General features: G+C 41.2%; 2 protein-coding genes across 2 annotated transcripts in view; both read right to left on the reverse strand.

The window, feature by feature from the left end:
- Positions 1-5107, reverse strand: part of mtnr1c (melatonin receptor 1C) — a 17897-nt gene extending 12790 nt beyond the window's left edge. The window contains exon 1 of the mRNA XM_008419913.2: positions 4293-5107. Coding sequence (XP_008418135.1) covers positions 4293-4485 — 193 coding nt within the window. The 5' untranslated portion in view covers positions 4486-5107. The remainder of the gene's footprint in view (positions 1-4292) is intronic.
- Positions 5108-8414: 3307 nt separating this feature from the next.
- The window catches only part of neurl1b (neuralized E3 ubiquitin protein ligase 1B), a 13762-nt gene continuing 1828 nt past the window's right edge, over positions 8415-20348 (reverse strand). Inside the window, exons 2-6 of the mRNA XM_008419914.2 lie at positions 16594-16838; positions 16189-16522; positions 12408-13142; positions 10536-10661; positions 8415-10187 (exon numbers count right to left, since the gene is read on the reverse strand). Of these exons, the coding sequence (XP_008418136.1) occupies positions 9940-10187; positions 10536-10661; positions 12408-13142; positions 16189-16522; positions 16594-16838 (1688 nt within the window). The 3' untranslated portion in view covers positions 8415-9939. The remainder of the gene's footprint in view (positions 10188-10535; positions 10662-12407; positions 13143-16188; positions 16523-16593; positions 16839-20348) is intronic.

Here is a 20348-nt window from a genome sequence, read left to right on the forward strand (position 1 = left end):
TATATATATATATAAAACATCCTCAAAGGATGCTGAGCACGCAATGGAACGTGAGGTACCAATCCTTGCTTGTGCACAGATACAGTTTCTACTGGGATGCACCAGCGGCTTGTACAGAATGCATATGTGCACATGTCCGTGTTTGTTGTGGTGGAAGACAGAGGGATGCAGCATGTAAAGTGAAGCCGAGCGGAACGGTCCTGCTGCTGCTGCTGCTGCCGTTGTGTGTGTGCCGAGAAGCAAAAACCAGCTGCCGTAGAAAAGCGTACTACAGAGAGAAATAAAGGGGAGGGGGATGACGTGTTCAAGCCACAACAACAAAAAAAGAAATAAGTCTGAGTGTTGCTTTTACTTATTATCATATTCGATCCTTTAAGCACAGAAAGACCGCCCCGTGTCTCCTAATGGGCCCCCACAAAGCAGCCATCCATCACAGAGATGGGGGTTTTCATGGCGGACAGCTGTTTGGAGCTATTCGGCTACATTTGTTTGAAAGCTCCATTCAATGAAACTTTCATACGACGGAGGAGCCAAACACGGCTATAAATAGCTTGATAAGAACAGAGCAGAGATTGTTTACAGCTGTAAAAATTTCAGACACTCCACGGCAATAAAAAGGCATCTAACGGCTCTATCCTTCGCACTGACGGATCACCTCTGCGCTCGGACCAATTAGAGCGGGGAGGACACCGAGGTCTGCAATCACTGCAGTGTCCCACAGTCAAACAGCGTGAGGCCATTCACTCCTGCCCCATTGTCTGAGCCCGGCCAGCTATGCCATTTACGCAAAACAGAAACATTAAATTATTCTTTCGTGGACTTCCGAGCTACTCGCCAAAGGGATCTCGGCTGAATTAAACGGACGTGTTATGTAATGTGTTTAAAATATCAATTAGAAGCTCATTATTCCAAAACACTGTCCGACCTAAGCGGGCAGTCTCGTTTACATGCTCTCATTAGCATCACGTTGGGCTTGATGAGTTTTCTGCTCCTGTTTCTGACTACATATAACGTCAGCAGTGTGGAGCTCTGCATGTTTTGCCCTAACACAGATCCAATACTAAATACATAGTTTCTTTATCTCAGGTTTGTATAAGGTTGTTGTTTTTTTTTCTTTTTAATGTCTGGTTTTGTAAAAAGTGTAGCACCATCACTGCCACTAATGCTGTGAAATTTATCTTATTGGTGTCTGGGGCAGAAAACTCAAAATTGGCATTGTGGCGCTTTTTAAATCTTTCAAAAATCATTCAATCATGGGCTTTACAAATGTTCTCTGGGCTGAATGTAGGAATTTCAGATTTTGTGAAGGCTCTGAAATGACATCTGAAAATGATTAAACAGGCAGGAGCAGAAGAACAAAACCCAGACTTTCTAGAGATACTTGAAGGTGTACCTCAAGGCTCCATTTTGGCTTTGTTTTTTTGTCTTTTAAATGGCTTATATTAATGCATTCAAGCTGCACTGAGAATTATATAATCTTTTACACATGTGCTCTCACTGCAGCACAGGCGAGAGTACTTCAGACTACATTTCAATCACAATGAAAAGTTAATCATTCGATCAAAGGCTTGCTTGTAGGACTTTGACAATCTAGATTTTTTTTCCCTTGCCTCATATTTGTTAAAAGTGTGTTTTCCTATAAGTACTTGAACATGGGTTGAAGACGAGCTTCTATGAATCTGCTTAGGAGACTTACAGTGAAACCTGATTTTTATTTCAGGAATAAATCTTGTCTTTTATCGTAAACAAACATTTGCTGAAATCGCACTTCTGTTCGTTATCGCTTATAGTGAGATGCTGTACATGCAAGCAGCCTTTTATTTCAGAAGGTAAATGTCTTGACACAGCTGTGCTTTTTCTGTGACTGAGTTGGTTGGGCATCTTTAATCCTCTGTACACAACAGCGTTGATATGCTTTTATTTTTATTTATAAAGCTCTGCTGGCAAAACTTCCAGTTTACCTAAGGAACTTAAATTTTGTCTGCTCCAAATTGTTGGTTTGAAATGTTCCCAGGGTTTTGACAGATTTCAGCAAAACAGCAATTCTCCTACTACGCACAGCGTCCTTCAGACAATCTGCAAGTAATTGTTGAACTCTCAATACTCCCCATCCATTAAGAGAATCTTAAAATAATGCAGAGAGGAGGGAATGTCATTGTTCTTCATGAGAGGTCACTGTGGTTGGATCGCTCTTTGTCTTTGTTTTTCTTTGCTTTTCTTTTCTTTGTTTTGTTTGTTATGTGTTATTTATTTGCTTCCCATAGTTCTGTGTGGTTAATCTTGGTCAGGAATATGTAAATATACAGCTGTATCTTTTTATAGTTTTTTCAGTGCCGACACTGTGGGGATATTTTTGCTCAATTTCATGACAGACAGGATCCCTGGAGAGCAGGTCACGTGACCCAAATCAAAAACAGCCACCAACTCAGCACAGGTTCACACCAGAATGTGTTTTTTTTCCGATTGATAAAAATGAACATATATTTGTCTTACTTGACTGCCGTGTTTTCTTGTCTTTTCAAATTTGAAGAGTTAAAGAACTGGTCCTCTGTTACACGTCTTACTTAGACACAATTTGATAAGGAAAGTTATTTCTTGGTGTGGGATTTAAAAATGCTTGCGTTTCTTTTTCACCACCTGTGTTAACAATATAGAGAAACCTGGCATATTCTTCTTGCACTGGGTTTTCACCAAAAAACACGGGAAGCAAAGCGTCGGCTTTGGCAGCTATTTTTGGTTCATTTTTGGCGCGTGTTTTACAGAGGAGATTGACAAACGACAACACATATAATTGTCAACCCCAGATGACTTCTGGTCTGACTTAAACTGGATTCAGCCACAAAGCAAGAGAAAATGACAGAATCCCTCAGTCAGTCTGAGGTTTATTTGGTCTGCACAGTGTCTGTTACTACCCAATAGAAATCTTACAGATTTGATTGCCACTTCTCAACTTTAGAGGAAAAGAGAGTCACCGAAAAATCAGCCCGAATGTCGCAACGCTTTGCTTAAATGCTTGAACGTTCATATCCTAGTGGGAGTTGTAGCTTTCCAAATTGACGCGCAGTGGGACGATTGGGATGTTCGCTGAAACAATGTAAATAATATGATGAGGCCCTCAGAGTTCACAGTAACGTTACATCAGCAAATGAGATGATAGGCTCAGGATGGGAGCTCTTCTTGTACCTCCAGCAGAGTTCAGGAAAAAAATCTAAATCTGACCCCACAACCGATAATAAGATTTTCAGATGTCACCTGTTTTTTTTTAGCTCATAAAATAATGAACAAAAGACAAAAGCAAAGAAAAAAWTAATTCTAGGTTGTTTTGTTTTCTACCAACAAAATGTAGCAAAAACAAACATCACAAGCGATATCGGACATGGCGTCTTTCGATCTCGCATAAATCCTCTAATTCCTAAAAGATCCCCAAATATCTTTACTTAGGTTCAAAAGTGCACATTTCAGGAAGCTACATTTCCTTCCRATTGCTAAGAAGGTTCCCCTGTGTTTATTATCTGTGTTCATGAAGATCAAACAAGAGATTGTGAATAAAAAGAAATGAAATAACAAGGAAAGAAGCAGAGCTGTTGTTTTTCTACATAAATGAGGACCTTTATGCTGCCTAACACACAAGACCGGAGATATTTTTAACTGTATTGCAAGAAGGGGAGGAAAAAAAATTAAAAAATACCAACAAAAATTGGACAAGTCTAGTCAGAGCGTCACAGCTGTAGGAATGAAAAAAAAGAAAGAAAAAAGAATGAGTTTGATTTAAAACATGTTCAGAGAGGCCATGGGAGCTACAGTCAGAGTGACAGTGCCTCTCACCTTGGCTGCTCATGGGACACTTCAGGTCATGATATAAGGAGGGGTGTGATTTATCTGGACGGTAGAAGCCAAGGGTACAGCAGCCAGGCAGCCAGAGGGAGTAGAGTGTTATTATAGACTGATATGAAGGCTGGCATGCAAGGCAGCAGAAAGTGCAGACGCTGAGACTGGAGGCGGATTGTTGAGCAAGGGGGTCAGAGGAAACGTGCTGGATTACATCACTTTAGTTATGAATGAAACAAGGAGAACAGGTCGAACCTCGTCAAAACATTTTTATTTATGTATTTATTTATCACCCCTATAAATAAAGTTGAGCACAAATGGCATAATAACAAATCAACTCCCCCAAACGAAATGGTATATTTCTGTCCCATCGTAAATGCACAGATTTATTCCGCCGACGTTTAAATCTCCCTCAGTTATTGACCCCAGCATTCCTTATCACGCCTTTTTTTTTTGCTCCTCACCTGCATTCCTCAGCTTCTTGTTCCTGTACACGGAGAGGATGACCAGCACGTTTCCCAGGATGTCCACCACGATGGTGAAGATCAGCACGCTGGCCAGCGCAGTGGACACTCCGCCGGGGGAAGCGTTCAGCTCGCAGCCGCTCTCATTCCGCGGGCAGTCCGAGGCGTTCGCATCCCTCACCTCCACATCCATCTCCCCTCAGGATGCGGCGCCCATGATGGGCAGCGCTTCTCCAATGTCCAAGGTAATAAAGAAATATATATAAAAAAGTAAATAAGTAAAAAGAGAGAGAGAGAGAGAAAGGAAAAAAAGATCAAAATGTCTTTGCGGGAAAGGCTATTGAACTTTATTGGAGAGGAATAAAGTCCTGGGATGTCCCGCGAGCCATGGCACGAGCATTTGGACACTAACGCGCTTTACGCGCAGCGAGGAAGTAAAGTGTGGGAGCTGCAAGGTGCTGGAGTTGCTGAAGGCTCTGGTTTCACGGCGCTCCTCATCAGTCACCGTCGCTGCTGCCCCGCGTTGCCCCATACTGAGAAGAGAGCGCGTCCGGTAGGACATGTGAGCGCTCCCCTGTGCGTAATGGAAATGAGGATGAGCACGACGTGGCCAGATATTTTTAGTAAACACTCGCAAAATTCTTTATAGTCGTTTCTTGCTCAGGAAGATTAAAGGAGCCAACCATGTTTGAAATCACAAGCTGCCCAATAAAAACCGCGCCGTGCGTCCTGAACCTCTCCATTTGCCACTCAATCAGGGATCCGGAGTGGACGTGAAGCTTACTGATCCGTGCGAGGAAGATGTTGCTCATTTCAAATGAGCGCTTTATGGGCTTTTACTACGAACGACTTGCATTAGTCAGAAACTCTTATCCATTAAAGAGAGTGGCATGTGCTTGGAAATGGCGCCTTCGTGCGTCCAGCAGAGACTCTTGCAGCAGTGGCGGCTTTGTGGGGAAAAAAAAAACAAAAAAAAACATGTTGGTAGGGCTGATGCCAGCAGATTTTCCTTCCTAGTCCAGTATAAAAATTCAAATGAACGGAAGGAAAAATGTCAATAACACAATAACAGAGTATTCTTCATACAGCAGGATAGCGTAAAGCATTAAAAAAAATAAAGTGTTCAGTAACTTGCAAAATATAAAGAATTTAATTATTAAATTAGTATCAACAGCTATCCCTAAATCAGACTCAAAACTGGGGGGGGAGGGGGAGGGACACACCAAACTAATTGTTTGATTGCCAGAAAGCTTAACTTTGGACAAACAGGCGCAGCGGAGGCCTTCCTACCCAAACAAATAAAACACTTTGGCAGGATGACGTAATCACTGCTACTAACACAAAATCGACCCTGAAATCAGACGGACTTATTCAGTGTTTTGCTGAATCCACATCACCAAGCAACCTTCCTGGTTTTATCTGGCAATCAGGCACTGAGTACAATGTAAGAAAAATGAATGTTCATAGATCCGAGTCAGCAAATAGGAGCTTCAGCTCTCCCTTTGTACAGCAACACCACATCAGAATGACCGTCTGACCCAGCAATCATCATCATGGTATTAATCAAACATTAGCATTACTTTCACAATGAAAAACATATCTTAACATTTACCCATTAGCACTAGCATAAAAAAACACAGCAACGTTAATAACTAAAAGAACAAAAGATGATTAACAATATTTCTTTTTTTTTCTTCTTTTTATTGTCCGGGTGTGTTTCTTTACAATATTTTTAGATTCATGAATGTTATTCAAAATTTGAATAATTTTAGCTTTCAGGGGAAAAAAACGATGTCTCCAAAATATGCTAAGAAAAAGTAAGATTTCATTAGACCTGCGGGTCATTACTGCCTTCTCTTATTTCAATTCTAAAGTTAGGGTTGCCCAGGAGCATCTGACAATAAAAGTCACTGAAATTACTTTTAGAGTATGCCTCCGGTTGTTGATGACCTGAGAAAGATTAATGTTGGGGTCAAATATAGTCCAGTTTCTGACGCCTGAGGCTCTCTTCTTGGTGATCCTGTGATAAAAAGGATGTTTGTTATTCCCCACAACATGGCAGCGCAGGAAGGAAATGTTATTTCACCATGAGGCATAACGCAAGCTTAAATATATAAAATGTCATCAAATATGAATAATTAATGCTCTTCCAAATGAGAGCCTAATCTGAGTAAATTATAACATAAGGAAATAATAACATGGCAGCTTCTGATCTCAAAATTCCAACAAGTCCACTACAATTGCTTTAAAGTTCCCCCTTAACAGTTTACGCCTGCAGCTAAAATAGGAAAAGTAGAAAATTATACAGGGCGTCTCGTTTCTGAAAGATAAAACGAGTATGAATTTGAAACTCAAGGTTTAAGTAGCTTATATGTACCTGCTGTTGCCTTCTTGCAATGTTAAAAAAGAAAAAGCTCATACATACTGGATAAATGTTACAGGAAGTTGATAGCAGCAGGATACCTGATGACGCCTCCTGTACAACTGAGCAGCAGCTCCTCTATCCAAGTTAACGAAAAGTTAACTTGGAGGTTAATAGCAGCTATGAACTGAATATAACTCATTATGCTGCGCTGCGTTGTTCGTTTTGTTTGTAAAAGCCATTTTGGCTCGGTGGAGTCTCCAGGTGCAGCCTTACACGCTATGTTCTGCTTTTCTGGTTGTGACATCACGGTAGAGAAGCTGCCTAACACATATGTGTTGTTTCACATAACACATATGTGTTATGTGAAACAAAACACATAAGCGTGTTTTGTTTCACGCTTATGTAATGTAGTAAAATATAAGTTAGAGTCGATCAAACTAAAGCGATATTATTGTATCAGACGTGAATGTTCTACGTTATTTCTATTGGCTCCTTCATTGAAACGTACGGGAGTTTCCAACATCTTTAGCATGACCTTTCATCTACTTTGATTGTTCCCACAGTTCACCGTGCAAATATGATGGCTATCACTTCATATCTGGACAAAACATCACGTTTCGAAATCTCCAGAGTGCAGGAAAGTATGACCTTGAGTTTGACAGGCATCAAGGTGAATGAAGGTCAGAGTGACTTAAAAAGAAAAATGCATTAGAGCTCTTTGTAATTTTTAAGACAAGGGATTGGGGCTGTTTAATTAATTCATGACTAGTTGTAGTTTTAAATATTCACAATGACTGTGTCAGACATTAAATGTTTTTATTCAGTGACGATGATTTGTGGTGGTTGAACAGGACCGGAACCGCGGAGATGAGCGCGATGATTATTAATAAAGACCCTAATAACACACCAAAACTTAGACTGTGGCACTAGGAGAACAAGAGCATGGTCTTTTCATGCAAATAAGCAGCGTGTTTGAGGTTTGTCATCACATACGTAAATGGCTGCGGCTCCATTTAATAACATCATTAAGTAGTCTTTATGAAATATGAATACGAATATGAAAAGTTTCTGATCTAAAACCAAAACCTCGTGTTTGAAACTGAGGATGAAGAGGTGTTCAAATGAACAGCATCGCCGTGAAGTCATGACAACTTAACGTTTCGGTGTCACGCTTCACCTAAAAACACAAATAATTTTCTTTCTTTGCAACTTCATTTTCTTTCCCGAAATAACAAAAATTAAAATGATCCTCAGGAAGAAAAAAAATAAAAAAATCACATTTTAACAAAAAACAAACTGCAACACTTGTTTCTTAGGATTTGTTCACTTTCCAATAGATATTTTTATTAAAATGCTGTAAAGAACAAAAGATGGCTCATTTTTACAAGAAAGTATAAATCAGCAAAGCTTCATTATTCAAAAAAAAAAAAAAATACTATCATGATTCTCATGAGTTCTATACTATGTTCTAGATAGGTTATATTGTAAAAACTAGTGGCAATATTTTCCCTAATAAACAGCAAACGTCTATTTCTAGTGTGTACTTCTACGTTTAATATAATTTATATTACTGTGCACACTCTAAGTTGACTTACTCAGGAGCATCGCTTACCAGCAAGGGTATGCTAGTGTTAAATTATAATTGTGCTTTTCAAAAATATCATTTAAATTAGTCTTTATGAAATAAAACTAGATCAACTGTATTTAGACAATACTGTCAGTCTCTCAGAGTGCAAAACCAGATTCTTTCCTTCTTCTTTTTTTTTTCCTCAAGCAAACTTACATTTTTCTTTAGAGCATGGCGTTTCCCTTACGTCCAGCCACAACCTTCTCTCTAACCTGCCTCTACTCTCGTTGCGTACATTCTGTGTGCCTCAAGGGAGAGCACACATGGCTATGGCTATGGCTAGGGATTGTATTTATTTATTTATTTATTTATTTGCTTTTAGAGATATCGTAACAACAATCTAAGGCACTCGAAGTCGATGGTCCACAGGTTCTCTTGGATGACATGTACAGCGCCTTGCAAAAAGTATTCATTTTCACATTTTGTCACGTTACAACCAAAACACTGAGAATGTGTTTTTGGTGTGAATTTGCGTGATGGGCCGACACATAACCATTAAGGACAAAGTAAAGGATGCGTGGTTTACAAAAACTTTGCAGAAAACAGAAAAAGGAAAAAAAAAGTGACATGCATTTCTACTCTTTACCGTGTGAATTTTAGCCCCATTCTAAGTCTAATTGTTCTTTGAAGGCCCCGCAGGTTTGTTTGCCACATGCCATGTAGAGGAAAAATGTGGAAGAAGCTTTGGTCAGATGAGACCAAAACTGAAATTTCTGGTCCACGTACGAAACTCTATTTGGGGATGGATATTTAACATTTTTAGTTCTATCCAGAAAACACCACTCACAGAGTGAAAAAGGGTTGTGGATCCTTTTCTTCAGCAGAGACAGGGAAGCTGTAGAGCTTTAGAGTTGGTCGACAGATGGACGGGGCTAAGAAAAGGCGAGAGGAAGAAAACCAGCAAGAGGTTCACCTTTCAGCAGGACAACAACCATAAACGCCGAACTGGATGCTAGAAAATCAATTGTAGAGATTAAAATAGCTAAGAGTGATTCAGCTGACGTCTAGATCTAGATCTTTACAAAATAAGAAATGTTCTTCTCTAGATGTCCAAAGCCCCATAGAGATGTGCTCCAAAAGTTTTTTAAGTCGTAACAGAAAATCTAGTGTGGTTCTACAAATGCACGCCGCACTTTTCAGTTATTTTTTTCTGTTCTTTGTGTCACAATAATGTACCAGTTTGTTCTTTTTGTTGTTGTTTTTTCACAGAAAATCTAAACTAAATGGATTGAAGTTTGCGGTTACATAAAACGTGTTCAATGTCTATGTTTTATTTTCTTTCTTTTTTTCTTTTTTTTTTGCTAAGGACTACTACATACCTAGAATGACAACAATAAGGACAAGATAGTCACAACAAAGCCTCTCTGTTTCAACAACACAGGTGAGATGATGTGGAAAAACATAAAACGGAGCACATGTTCCATCGTGTCTTGGCTGAAGTGACGGCGGTCAAACATCGAGTCTGGTCATTARTCCCTCTTAGCTCTGACTCCAGACTGCGTTCAGCCACGTGTAAGGGGAATCTAAGAGGCACAGTGATGTTCTGATGCGGTCAGTTTCTGGTTTAAGGTCGGGATTGTGGTCCAGCGAAGCCTGAGAGGAGTCGACAGGTGGCGGAGACGCGCGCAGCACCTGCTCACAAAGCGGAGCCGCCATCACGGCCGGTACGTTTTGATTACGTCTTTGATGGGCCTCCTGCATATCGGGCAGCAGGCGTTGATTTGTCTCTTCAGCTTCTGCCCGCAGTCGTTGCACAGGCACATGTGTCCGCAGGTGTAGATGACCGTGTCCACCTCCTGGTCGAAGCAGATGGTGCACTCTCCGCTTTTCCCAGCAGGGGGCAGCTCAGAGGCAGTCAGGGAGGGGGARGTAGGGGGGCTAAGCGGGGAGCTGGGAGCAGTCACTGGAAGGAGAGAAGACAGCTTGAATGAATGGAAGAGTAATGTTGATGGAGAATGAGGTTTTTTTTTATTGTTTAATATTCATCTGCTCAGAACAATATGTAAAAGTAAGACTACTCTAAACATTTTTAACAAAATGTCCTTGCCAATGACAAACTCTTCACATTCCAGAAATGTTTCTGCAGAAGCCTCGCTTCCTATAATGGATAAAAGTACGAAACAACAAATTTTCCCCGCAGCCTGACAGAACTGCTGCACTTCTAAGTCGTCTCATGGGGGGGGGGAGCCTCATGCAGGACTCCATATATACGGTATAGTATAATTCATGCTGTCAACATCTGGCATCTTACCCAGAGAGGATTCTGAGGCAGAGGAGGATCTGTTGACGCTGAAAGCCAGGTCTGAGTCACTGTCATCTGGGCTGCTGCTCTGGGAAGTTGTGGGGGATGTGCAGGGAGGACTGGACTGCAGTGTTCCTGCTCCGCAAAGACAATTATAAATCAACAACCGCCACACAATTAGACTCCCCATCTATAAAAGGTTGGGATTCAGTTCGAGGATGTACTTAACGTAAGTTAAAAAAAACGAGTGATTTCGGAATGTCGGCGGCCCGAATGTAAAGCTGCAGGCTGTACTCTGACATGCCCGAAGCAGGCAGATTACATATGCATGCTTATTCATTACAGCAACTTTTTTTTGTTTTTGTTTCACGGTCTTCTATTCATAGCAGAAACATCGCTGGATTAAAAACAAGAGAGAACGGGGGTCTGGTCTGATGGGAGTTTATGTGGGAGTCAGACCACAGGGACTGAAAAAGGTCGCAGCTCAAGGTTAAACCGCCTAATGAAGAACAAATCTACCCAGACGAATTCCTTTAGCCTGGGAAACGAGAAATGTTGTCATCATTTCAGGAAGCCCACGTTTGGTTTGTTCAGTATTAAGATTCCTTTCAATCTAATTGCGATTAAGCAGACTTAGACTTTGTTTTTAGCGCTCAGTAATTTAAAACGGTCAGATTTACAAATAAATAAGGCAGATAACAGGAAGGCTGAACATGTTACAGATAAGTTGCTCCGTTTTACCGTGTTGAGCTTTCAACGTCTCTCGATCCAGAAATGTTGGAAATCTAAGAAGTAAGTAAGGCTTTACATTCGCTATGAAATACAAAGAGAGAGATGCTAATGCTAATAGCTCAAATGTAGCATGAGCTGCTAAACAGACACCACATCTGCTTCTAACATAAATAATTAGCGACCGTTGAGACAGGAAGACGTCTTGCTCCTTTACTATATTGAACCTTGAACTTTGAAGCTCCTGACTGTTTTGGTACAAAATTATGTTTCTCATCTGCTTGGACAAAAGGAGKATATCGAGTAACTTAATYGTCAACTCTAGAAAATATGGCTATGTAACTCAGACAAATTRTGTGTATMATTAAAAAGTTGCATATGGTTATTCCATGTAGTTGTCAGCAGCAGACATGATTCCAGTTCATAGCTAAAATAAATGGAAATAGGGCGTCATWTAGCGTCTCGAAAAAATAATAAGCAGAGCTCACACACGGATCAATTTATGTGAAAGATCTGAGCGTTTTTATGATTATTTCTCCTYATAAATCGTCAGAAATACTTAACTAAAAAGACAAGTAAACTGATATGTACAGTCTGGTTTAAGAAACGGCTTGCTTGCAGGTATGCAGAAGGGAAAGAGATGGCRTTGYGAAARGAGRACTAAAAATTGGCCAGTTATTCTTGAATGCTTTTGAGTTATGGCCGTGAAGAAAAAAATCTGCTAATTTCTGTAGTTTGAGGTCAGAAATTTACAAAACAAACCCAGAGATCAAAAGTCTGCYGCTCTGCAACTCCGATTGTCTATTTACATTTACTTGACAACTGGAACACGAGGTGGAAAGCTAACGATAAAGTAGGGTGGATAAATAGTKTATGTATGATCTCCTCGCCCTTCAAAGAGACACATCCCATCTCATCTCACTGCGTCATCACTGTTTGCATTTAAAAACAGATGGAGAAATGGCACTAAACTGATGTGCCTCGTCGTCACAGGGCTTTATGYGCTCACAGCTCTGTCCCATTAAGCATCAGTGAACAAAATTCTCTTTTTCTTTAAAGGGGAAAGTTCCAGTGATTGCTATCCAAGTTGTTTTATTGCTTTGGCTCCTCAGACGCTTTGTGTGCTTCGTGTGCAGCTCTGAACACACTTACCGAGTATCCTGAGTCTGTTCACAGCTCCGTGCAGTGTGAAAAAGGCCCACAGGACCTGAGAGGAGTCTACGCAGAGCAGCCGGCCCCGTCCCACTCCGTTCACCCCGTGGTGCAGCTCTCCGCTGGGCAGCAGGCTGAAGCTGAGCACGTCTCCAGAGCAAGGCATGGGGAAGCCGCGGTGCAACACCCAGTACTCCTTCCGGTCCAGGAGCACCTCGGGGTCAGCCGGCAGGTCTCCAGAGTGCAGACAAGCTGGGTCGCAGGACGTCAAACCGAACGACATCGCCCCAAAGTAAGGCAGGCCCAGGTGGCCCACCTCCACATACAAAGTCTCTCCYACGTGGAGCGGCCGGTCGCTGAACACCAGAGTCCGACTGCTGTCCAGAAAGTGGATACAGGCGGCCAAACGGTCTGCGGAGAGTATCACATCAGWTCCACGGATCAGATGAAAGTGCAAGTCGTTGTCCAGCAGGGACGGCAGACCCCGGACRCCCCTCTGGAACGCGGAGGAGACGGCCGARGATGGCRTGGTGGAGGAAGAAGAGGACGAGCAGCAGGGGATGAGCTGAGAGTAGTTGCTGAGCTGGAGGTTGGCCATCTTGGCAGCAGCCGCCTGGTTGTTCTCCAGCTGATTGTTGCTGTAATTGGCCGAGTCGTGGCTGCTCTGGGGGAGATAGGCACTCAGTCGGGCAGCGCTCAGGCAGCTGGACCCCACGCTCTCAGCAAACGTGCTGTCTGCGAAGCAAAATGCGCACGAAAAGGTTAATGGCTATGCCRTGGCATGATATAATCTGTCCCAAAACATTTCTCTGTTCTCTCTTCTAGTTGGCACTTTACTCTTACTTTYCGAGACAAGACATGAAAAAAAAAWKKWMYKGSYKKYMGGAATATTAGTTCAGACTGATTCAGACAAATTTTTATAACACTTACTGGAAAGCTGTAATATTGGCAATAAAATGAACTGCAAAATCTGCTATTAGTCACAGCTCTTTTCAGAGGCTTCATTTTTCCAGGAGAAATATGAAAGAGGATAACTCATGGATGCTGCTTTTTGCCGACTGAGTTGTATTTCAGCCCTTTATTTTTCAGATGTTGAGCATGTCTCTACCAGCTACGCACATCTAGAGACTGAAGTTTTTGCCGATTTTTCCTTAGCAAGAATAGCTCACGCTTTGACWAWCGGGTTGGAGATTTCAATTTGATTTAGGTCTGAACTTTGACTGGGCCATTTTAACACACAGCCAGGCTTTAATTTAAACTGTTGCGTTGTAGCACTTACTGTGTAAGATCATAATCCTGCTTCAACGTGCCCCTCTCACAGGCTTTGTTTTTCTTTTAGGACTACACATATTTCGCTCTATCCGTCCCCCTTCAGCTATTATCAGTTTCCCCGTCTTTGCTGAAGTACAGCTTCTTCGCAGCATGCTGTTGCCACTGTCGTGTTTCACAAGGGGTACGGTATGTTCTAGGCGATATGCAGCGTTAGCTTTCCACCACACACAGCATTTTATATGACCACCTTCTTCCACATGTTTGCCGCGTCGCCCACTTGACTTGTGACAAACTTCTTCTGGGTTTCTTTTGACGAGTATTGCAGCCTCATTTTGAGTTGTGGATCTCCAGGGGTTCTGAATTTCTGATTAAGGTTTTCCTTGTCTGGACTGTCAGTTTGGATTGATGGCCGTGTCTTTATAGGTTTGAAGGTAAATCTTCAGTTTYATATTGAAGTATATCAGGTAACGCTGGTGTAAGCCTGACCCGTATGATCCAATGTTCTGCCCATCCTTTCTGCTGTTTTGTCCGCTAAAGATACTCCAAACTTCTCGAGCCCCTGCAGAACAGCTGGATTTATACTATTATTTTTTGAAGACTGAGGCTATTTCTGATGAGAACGCAATGACGCCATTTGATAAAAACGATTTACAACGCGTTTCATTTTTGCACATGTTGAGGATTTCACAGTTGCTAAAGCCAGCTTAGGGTTGTTTCTGATGACAAAATATGATGATAGCGTCCAGAAATYAAAACGTAAACACATCTATGTTGAATTTAGCCYCGAGTTGTATTTACTTTACGTGGACAAACAAGCATTGTCAGGAAGAGCTTCAGCTTCCCTGCACTCCAGAAACAGATATAAACAAGTCTGCTGCTTGTAGCCCCCCTCTGACTTATGGTGCATTCCTTTACCACTATTTCTAGAGATGTTGGAGCAGTAGAGCTCCCTGGCCCCTCACCAAAGCTTCAGGGACGGACCGCCTTGACCAAACAAGGCTACAGCTTCTGTCGGGCGAAGACAAACACGCCCGATGGAGTAAGTGTAAGAGCGAGGACAGCGAGGGGGACAGACGTTGAAAGGAACGAAGCCGGCGTGAATGCAAAAACGTTACACGGCTCAGGAAAGTGATAGTAAGAGAGTGTTTATGGAAGTTGTGAATAGTAGTTGGGAGGGTGAATAGACCGCATGACATCTGTTGTTCATTTCTCCATGTCATGTTAGCCAATTTGAAATAAAGAGGCTCTGGTTTTTAAGACAAACACAGATCCGTTTTGACACACAGATCATTCATCATCGAGCCATCCCAGACCATTTGAAACCGACCCAGGGGGCTGTGAAGCCAAACTCCCAAAAATCTGTCTAATTTAGCCGTGAATATGTTGACCCTATAAAAATGTGTTTCTGTTGACTTTGGGTTGTCAAAACACATGGTCGCAAGATGACTGACTTGAATCCAAAGAGAAAAATATGGAGTACTATAGTCAGTGCCTTGCAAAAGTATTTATATCTCCTGAAGTTTTTCACATTTTCTCACGAAACAACCACAAACTTCAACGTGGTTTGCCTCTTAATAGGTAAGCACAAAGTGGTGAATATTTGTGAAGCTAAAAATAATGACACAAGGTTTTCTACTGCTCTGAAAACTCTACATAAAATCTGCTGCGACTGCAGCGTTCTGCAAAAGCCTCCAAACTCCTCTGYGTAATCTCAGTTTAAATCCAGATATTCTGTGAAACCCTCAGAGGATTTTTAGAGGAGTGTAAAACAGTTTAGGTTATAAAATAATATCGCAAGTCTGTTCAAGCCATCATCTAAAAATGGGAAAAGAGCAAAACAGTTGCAATCCTAAGGAGACATGGCCATCCGCCTAAAACGACAGGCTGGGCAAGGAGAGCAAAATCTAGAGAAGCAGTCAGGAGGTCTGAGGTGTCYCTGGAGGAGCAGCTGAGATTCTTGGCTCAGGTGAGACAATTTGTTGATAAAAACAATGATTCAGCCCTCAACACACKTGGGCTGCGACCAACATTTATTTATTTTTTTGGCCATTTGCAAAATGTATTTGTGACATAAAACGAACACTTCACTTCCCTCTGAATGGGTCATCTCAATACTGAAACATTGTGGTGCTGAAAGAAGACATGATGCTGTGGCACAAGGCTCACCTCCTAGAAATGACAACTCCAAAAAAAAAAATTCTTATCAAAGCATAATTAATGTCATAATTTGTCAAACTTTTCAAAAGTTTTTTTTCTAAAAATGTAAATAAATGCATCCATTTTCTTGCACTTCTCATGTATTCACTAACTCATGTTGGTCTATCGCAATATGTTTAAATGAAAATGTGTTGAGGTTTGTAGGCATAGATATTTATGGTTGTAACAAGGGCACAGAAGGTTTTTACAAAGCACTGTACATGGCTAAATATCTTTCTATTAGAAGTTGAGTTTGCTCACAAAACCTGATCTTTTCATAATGCACCGACTACCAGCATCACGAGATTCTTACCAAGCAGTGTGACCTCCTGAGTGATGCCGTAGATGTCGATGATTGCCCAGAGCGGGCAGCCAATGCTGAGCCCACAGTGGAAGAGGATGGGCTCTCCATCATTAATGCTGTAGAAAACCCTCCCGTGGCGGTCGGCCCAGAACGACAGCATGTTGTCCTTTATGGCCAGTCTCTCAGGCAAGGCCTTGGCCCAGTAACCGGGCCGCGTCACCAGATCTGGGCATGCATACTTGGGGATGTCAGTGGCCTCCAGCTCGCTTGGATCCAGACTGGTGAAACCAAAGCGCAGAGCTCCACTCCAGCCGGTGTGCACACCGGTTAGGCGAAGACGGACCTGAACACATGAAACTGCTACAACTTTACTGCGACCTTATCAGAAGAACCGTATGGAGAGATGAGGCAAACCTTTTCATAGAGGTGGACGGGGCGATGGCTGAAGGTGATGCCATTGCAGAAGCTGTTCTTGCGAGTCGCTCTTCGAAGTTGCCCGTCCAGCCTGATGTTCTTCCCCCTGGCATGCGGGTTAAAGCGCAGCGACTCCAGGTTGACGTTGACAGGCGGGGCAGACGTTCTTCTCTCCACACCTGACCCATTGTTGGGCAGGATGTAGTATTGCCTGCTAGCCACCGGGCGGGGTTGCAAAGTAGCATCTGTGTGGGTAAACATCAAGAGTTACACAGGTGGATGAGAACAGAGCCCTTCAACGATTCGGCTAACACGGCGTCTGAACTGCAAGTTTCTTTTAATTTGTTACTGCACGAGCTGAGAGGACAATGTAGATGACTGAAATCAGCTTTTTTTAAAGTGCAGCATTAGAAAACAGGGAACTGACAGTCTTGTGTATTAAAATTATTGTTAATTGACTCAAATAAATTTGTCTGTAAAACACCAGGAAACTGTCTAATTTATCCCCATTAGATCAAACTTAAAGTTTGCAACATACGCCATTAGTCTTCATCATACTTACACACCCCTGGCCTACAGCATAAATAAACCCTGGATAGCCTGCTTTATTCCTCCAGTTATCTTCAAAAGAGGAGAATGAATCACGCAGTGCATAGTCAGTGTCAAAACACCAAAATAAAAGGCCTAATCTTTGATTTCATCTGCACAGGAGGAGTCAGTGTCCTAGTTAGCGAAAAAGAACGCCTTGATGAGCATCGCAAAACAAACAGATCAGAACTGAGGAGAAGACGAATCGAGCGCCAGCCCAGATGAGACATGAATGATGAGTGTTTATGGTATAGACTGGCTGCGAGTCGACCCTCAAAGCGAGGCGGTGTGTCTCCTCTCCTCCTGCGGCCCACGGCGAGATTACGTTCCCGTTGGAAATTCACGGCGTTCTGGTGCAAAGATAATAACTCAGTGAAATGTTCCACAGCACATTTCCTAAATTAGGCATTATCACTGATTATATTCTAAACTATAGAGCTCGGAAACATCTGTAACATCTCAAACGATGTGCCTCTCTTCCCATCTGCACTTCAGCATTTTGGGATTTGAGCAAGTAAAATATACTTTGGAGGTTAGTGCAACGTAGAAAACATGTTGAGGCTTGACCCGACCGCCTGAGGCACAACTGCCTCGCTGACAGGGGGGACAAACAGGGAAGTTTAATCACATACAGTGAGACCTGATATAGACACTTGTTTGCCCTTATCAGACGAAAGTCGCAGCGAGTCAAGCGGTAACGGACGGCTCAAAGTTGGGGCCTCACATAAAATAAATAAAAATTGATGTTACAAATATGTAGGACCCATAAGGGTCCTACATAGACCCATAGACTTCTAAAGTGTTTTCACTACTAAATGTAAATTTATCAATAAACCTCTGTGTTTTTGCATCTCTCAGTTTTCAACTACAATTGGAAATTCCTTAAACAGAAGATTTTGTCTTGTTCTTGTAAAAGAAAATAAAAAAATAAGAAAATGGAAAATAACTATCAAAACAGGGCTAAACACAAACACAATCTGCTCACATTCAGATTCAACTCTTTTCAACAGCGTATAAAAGTACCATCAGCAACAACGTTCCCTGTTCTATCCCACCCTGTGCTTTTCCTGCATAGAGTTTGCATGTGCAGGTTCTCTCCAGATAGCAGATATTATGTTCTGCCCTATTAATACTTAAAAAAAGGAATTAGCAATTTTCAAGTAAAAGAAATCAACTTGGCAGAAATCAATTTTTTTTATTGAAAATCCAAATTTGTTGCTGCTAGACTATAACATCAGGATAGCTAGAGAAACGAATTGCACTTCTGCCATTTTGTACCTCAGACAAACATTTCCAATCTAGCAGTGATTTACTGTTTCTGTTTGTAGATATGCTACAATTTTTAAGTCTGCACAGAAAGTGCACTGGTACCTTATTGTGTTGCATGTAGTAATCAGCATGGTCCCTGCACAAACATGACCCAACCTCCCAGATTTTCTGATCTGCAACTGGAACAAAGTTGAAGCTGGAGATGTTGTAATTTTGCATTTAATTTGTCTAGGAAGTTGGAACTTCCATCTGGGAATGACAGACTGTAAATTGGAAAATTGTTGGGATTTGCAACTGTTGTAACCCGTGACCAAGCTAGCAGGCAAGCCAACAACAAAGTGTTTTCTATATTTTATGCACTCAAACACTAGATGAATATATTTACGGACAGATAATGTATGGTACTGTGTCTGCGTGACATTGCTTAACACAAAAGAGGAAGTATGGATTTCGTATCTTCTGAGACAGAAAATGTACACAGGTAAAATGTTTCACAGGTTTGATTTCTGACTGGGCCGAGGTCATTCTCAATTGTGAGAAACTACTCACGCTACCACTCTGTCACATTTTGAGGCGAAGAAATCATTTCTCTGGATTGGCTCTAAAAGCATCATCTGACCTCTGGATTGTGTCTGTCACTGCTCATTAGTGGTCAATATATTTTTGGGGAAACCTGTCATAAAATGCTGAACCTTCAGGATTCTAAAAGATGAAAAAGCATAAATGAAATCATAAGACTGCGCAAGACTGTCATACCAAGGTCAGCTTCTTCAGATAGAAAACTGATTTTAAGCATTCTTCAGATTCTTCTTTAGCTTAACAAGCTGCGTATTTACTTAAATAGCTTAGATAAATCTAGTTTGGATGACAATCATTTATTTCTGACTGGTAAGCTTTGATGACTTTGCTGTGATGTAAACACAATTACTGCTAAAATAAACAGCCATGTTTAACAGGAAATGTACATTATAAAATTAAATTCTAAACAGAATTAAAGCCATCATAATTATTTACATGTTAATGAAGTAGATTAGTATGCAGATGTAATGTTCGAAATCAGTTCAAATCTAAAAAATATTAGCCAATTCGTTTTGGTAACACTTTGACTAGCGCCGGTTCCATCAATCTCAATTCTCATGTAAGGTTGTAAGGTTGCCATGTTTATGTGAAATCTTTCATGTCTGAATGGAAATTTAAGTTTGGCACARAAGTTGTGGTTCGTAAAGTTTGTCTCGGAGCTAGCTTGCTTCATTTAGCTTGACCAGCGGCGTTGCTAAGGTCAAACTGTCCAGCAACCCTGAGACAGACATTACCAATGTTAAGTGGGGTTTTCAAGTAAGGCTAACAAGCCACCTTAGCTAGAGTGATTTGAAAGTTAACTATTTTTACATTATAAACGTGGTGTGACTAAACTAATTAGCATTAGCACTAATGCTAAAGCAAATGTTGCTATCACACTGAGCTCCCTGCTGTCAATGTAGCAAATCTGTGGGCTTTTCAGGGAAACTGTTTAAACACAGCCTTCTTAGATTTTAACTAATTACTATTTCAGTAACATTTTAATCAAAAAATATTCCTACTTCTTGTAACTTTTATAAAAAAAAGGACAACATTTAAGCTAAATTACTTTTATAAGTTAGAATTGTCAAATTGTTAAAGTCAATTAACAATTTGACTTTTGAAGTTTTTTCCCCTCCCTAATTTGTCTTTTGTAGCTGTTAAAAAAATACATCAAAAACATTGAATAAAAATGATTACGATTGCACTTATTTTATTGAGTAAATTCTTTGTTTTGACAGCGTATGTTGACAAATCAAAGCCTGACTTGATTTTAAATGGATTTCCAGAAGGAAACATTCCTGGCAAAAAAAAAAAAAAAAAAAAAAAAAAAAAAAAGA

The sequence above is a fragment of the Poecilia reticulata genome, linkage group LG10 (genome assembly GCF_000633615.1).
Source record: "Poecilia reticulata strain Guanapo linkage group LG10, Guppy_female_1.0+MT, whole genome shotgun sequence".
NCBI classification, from domain to species: domain Eukaryota; kingdom Metazoa; phylum Chordata; class Actinopteri; order Cyprinodontiformes; family Poeciliidae; genus Poecilia; species Poecilia reticulata.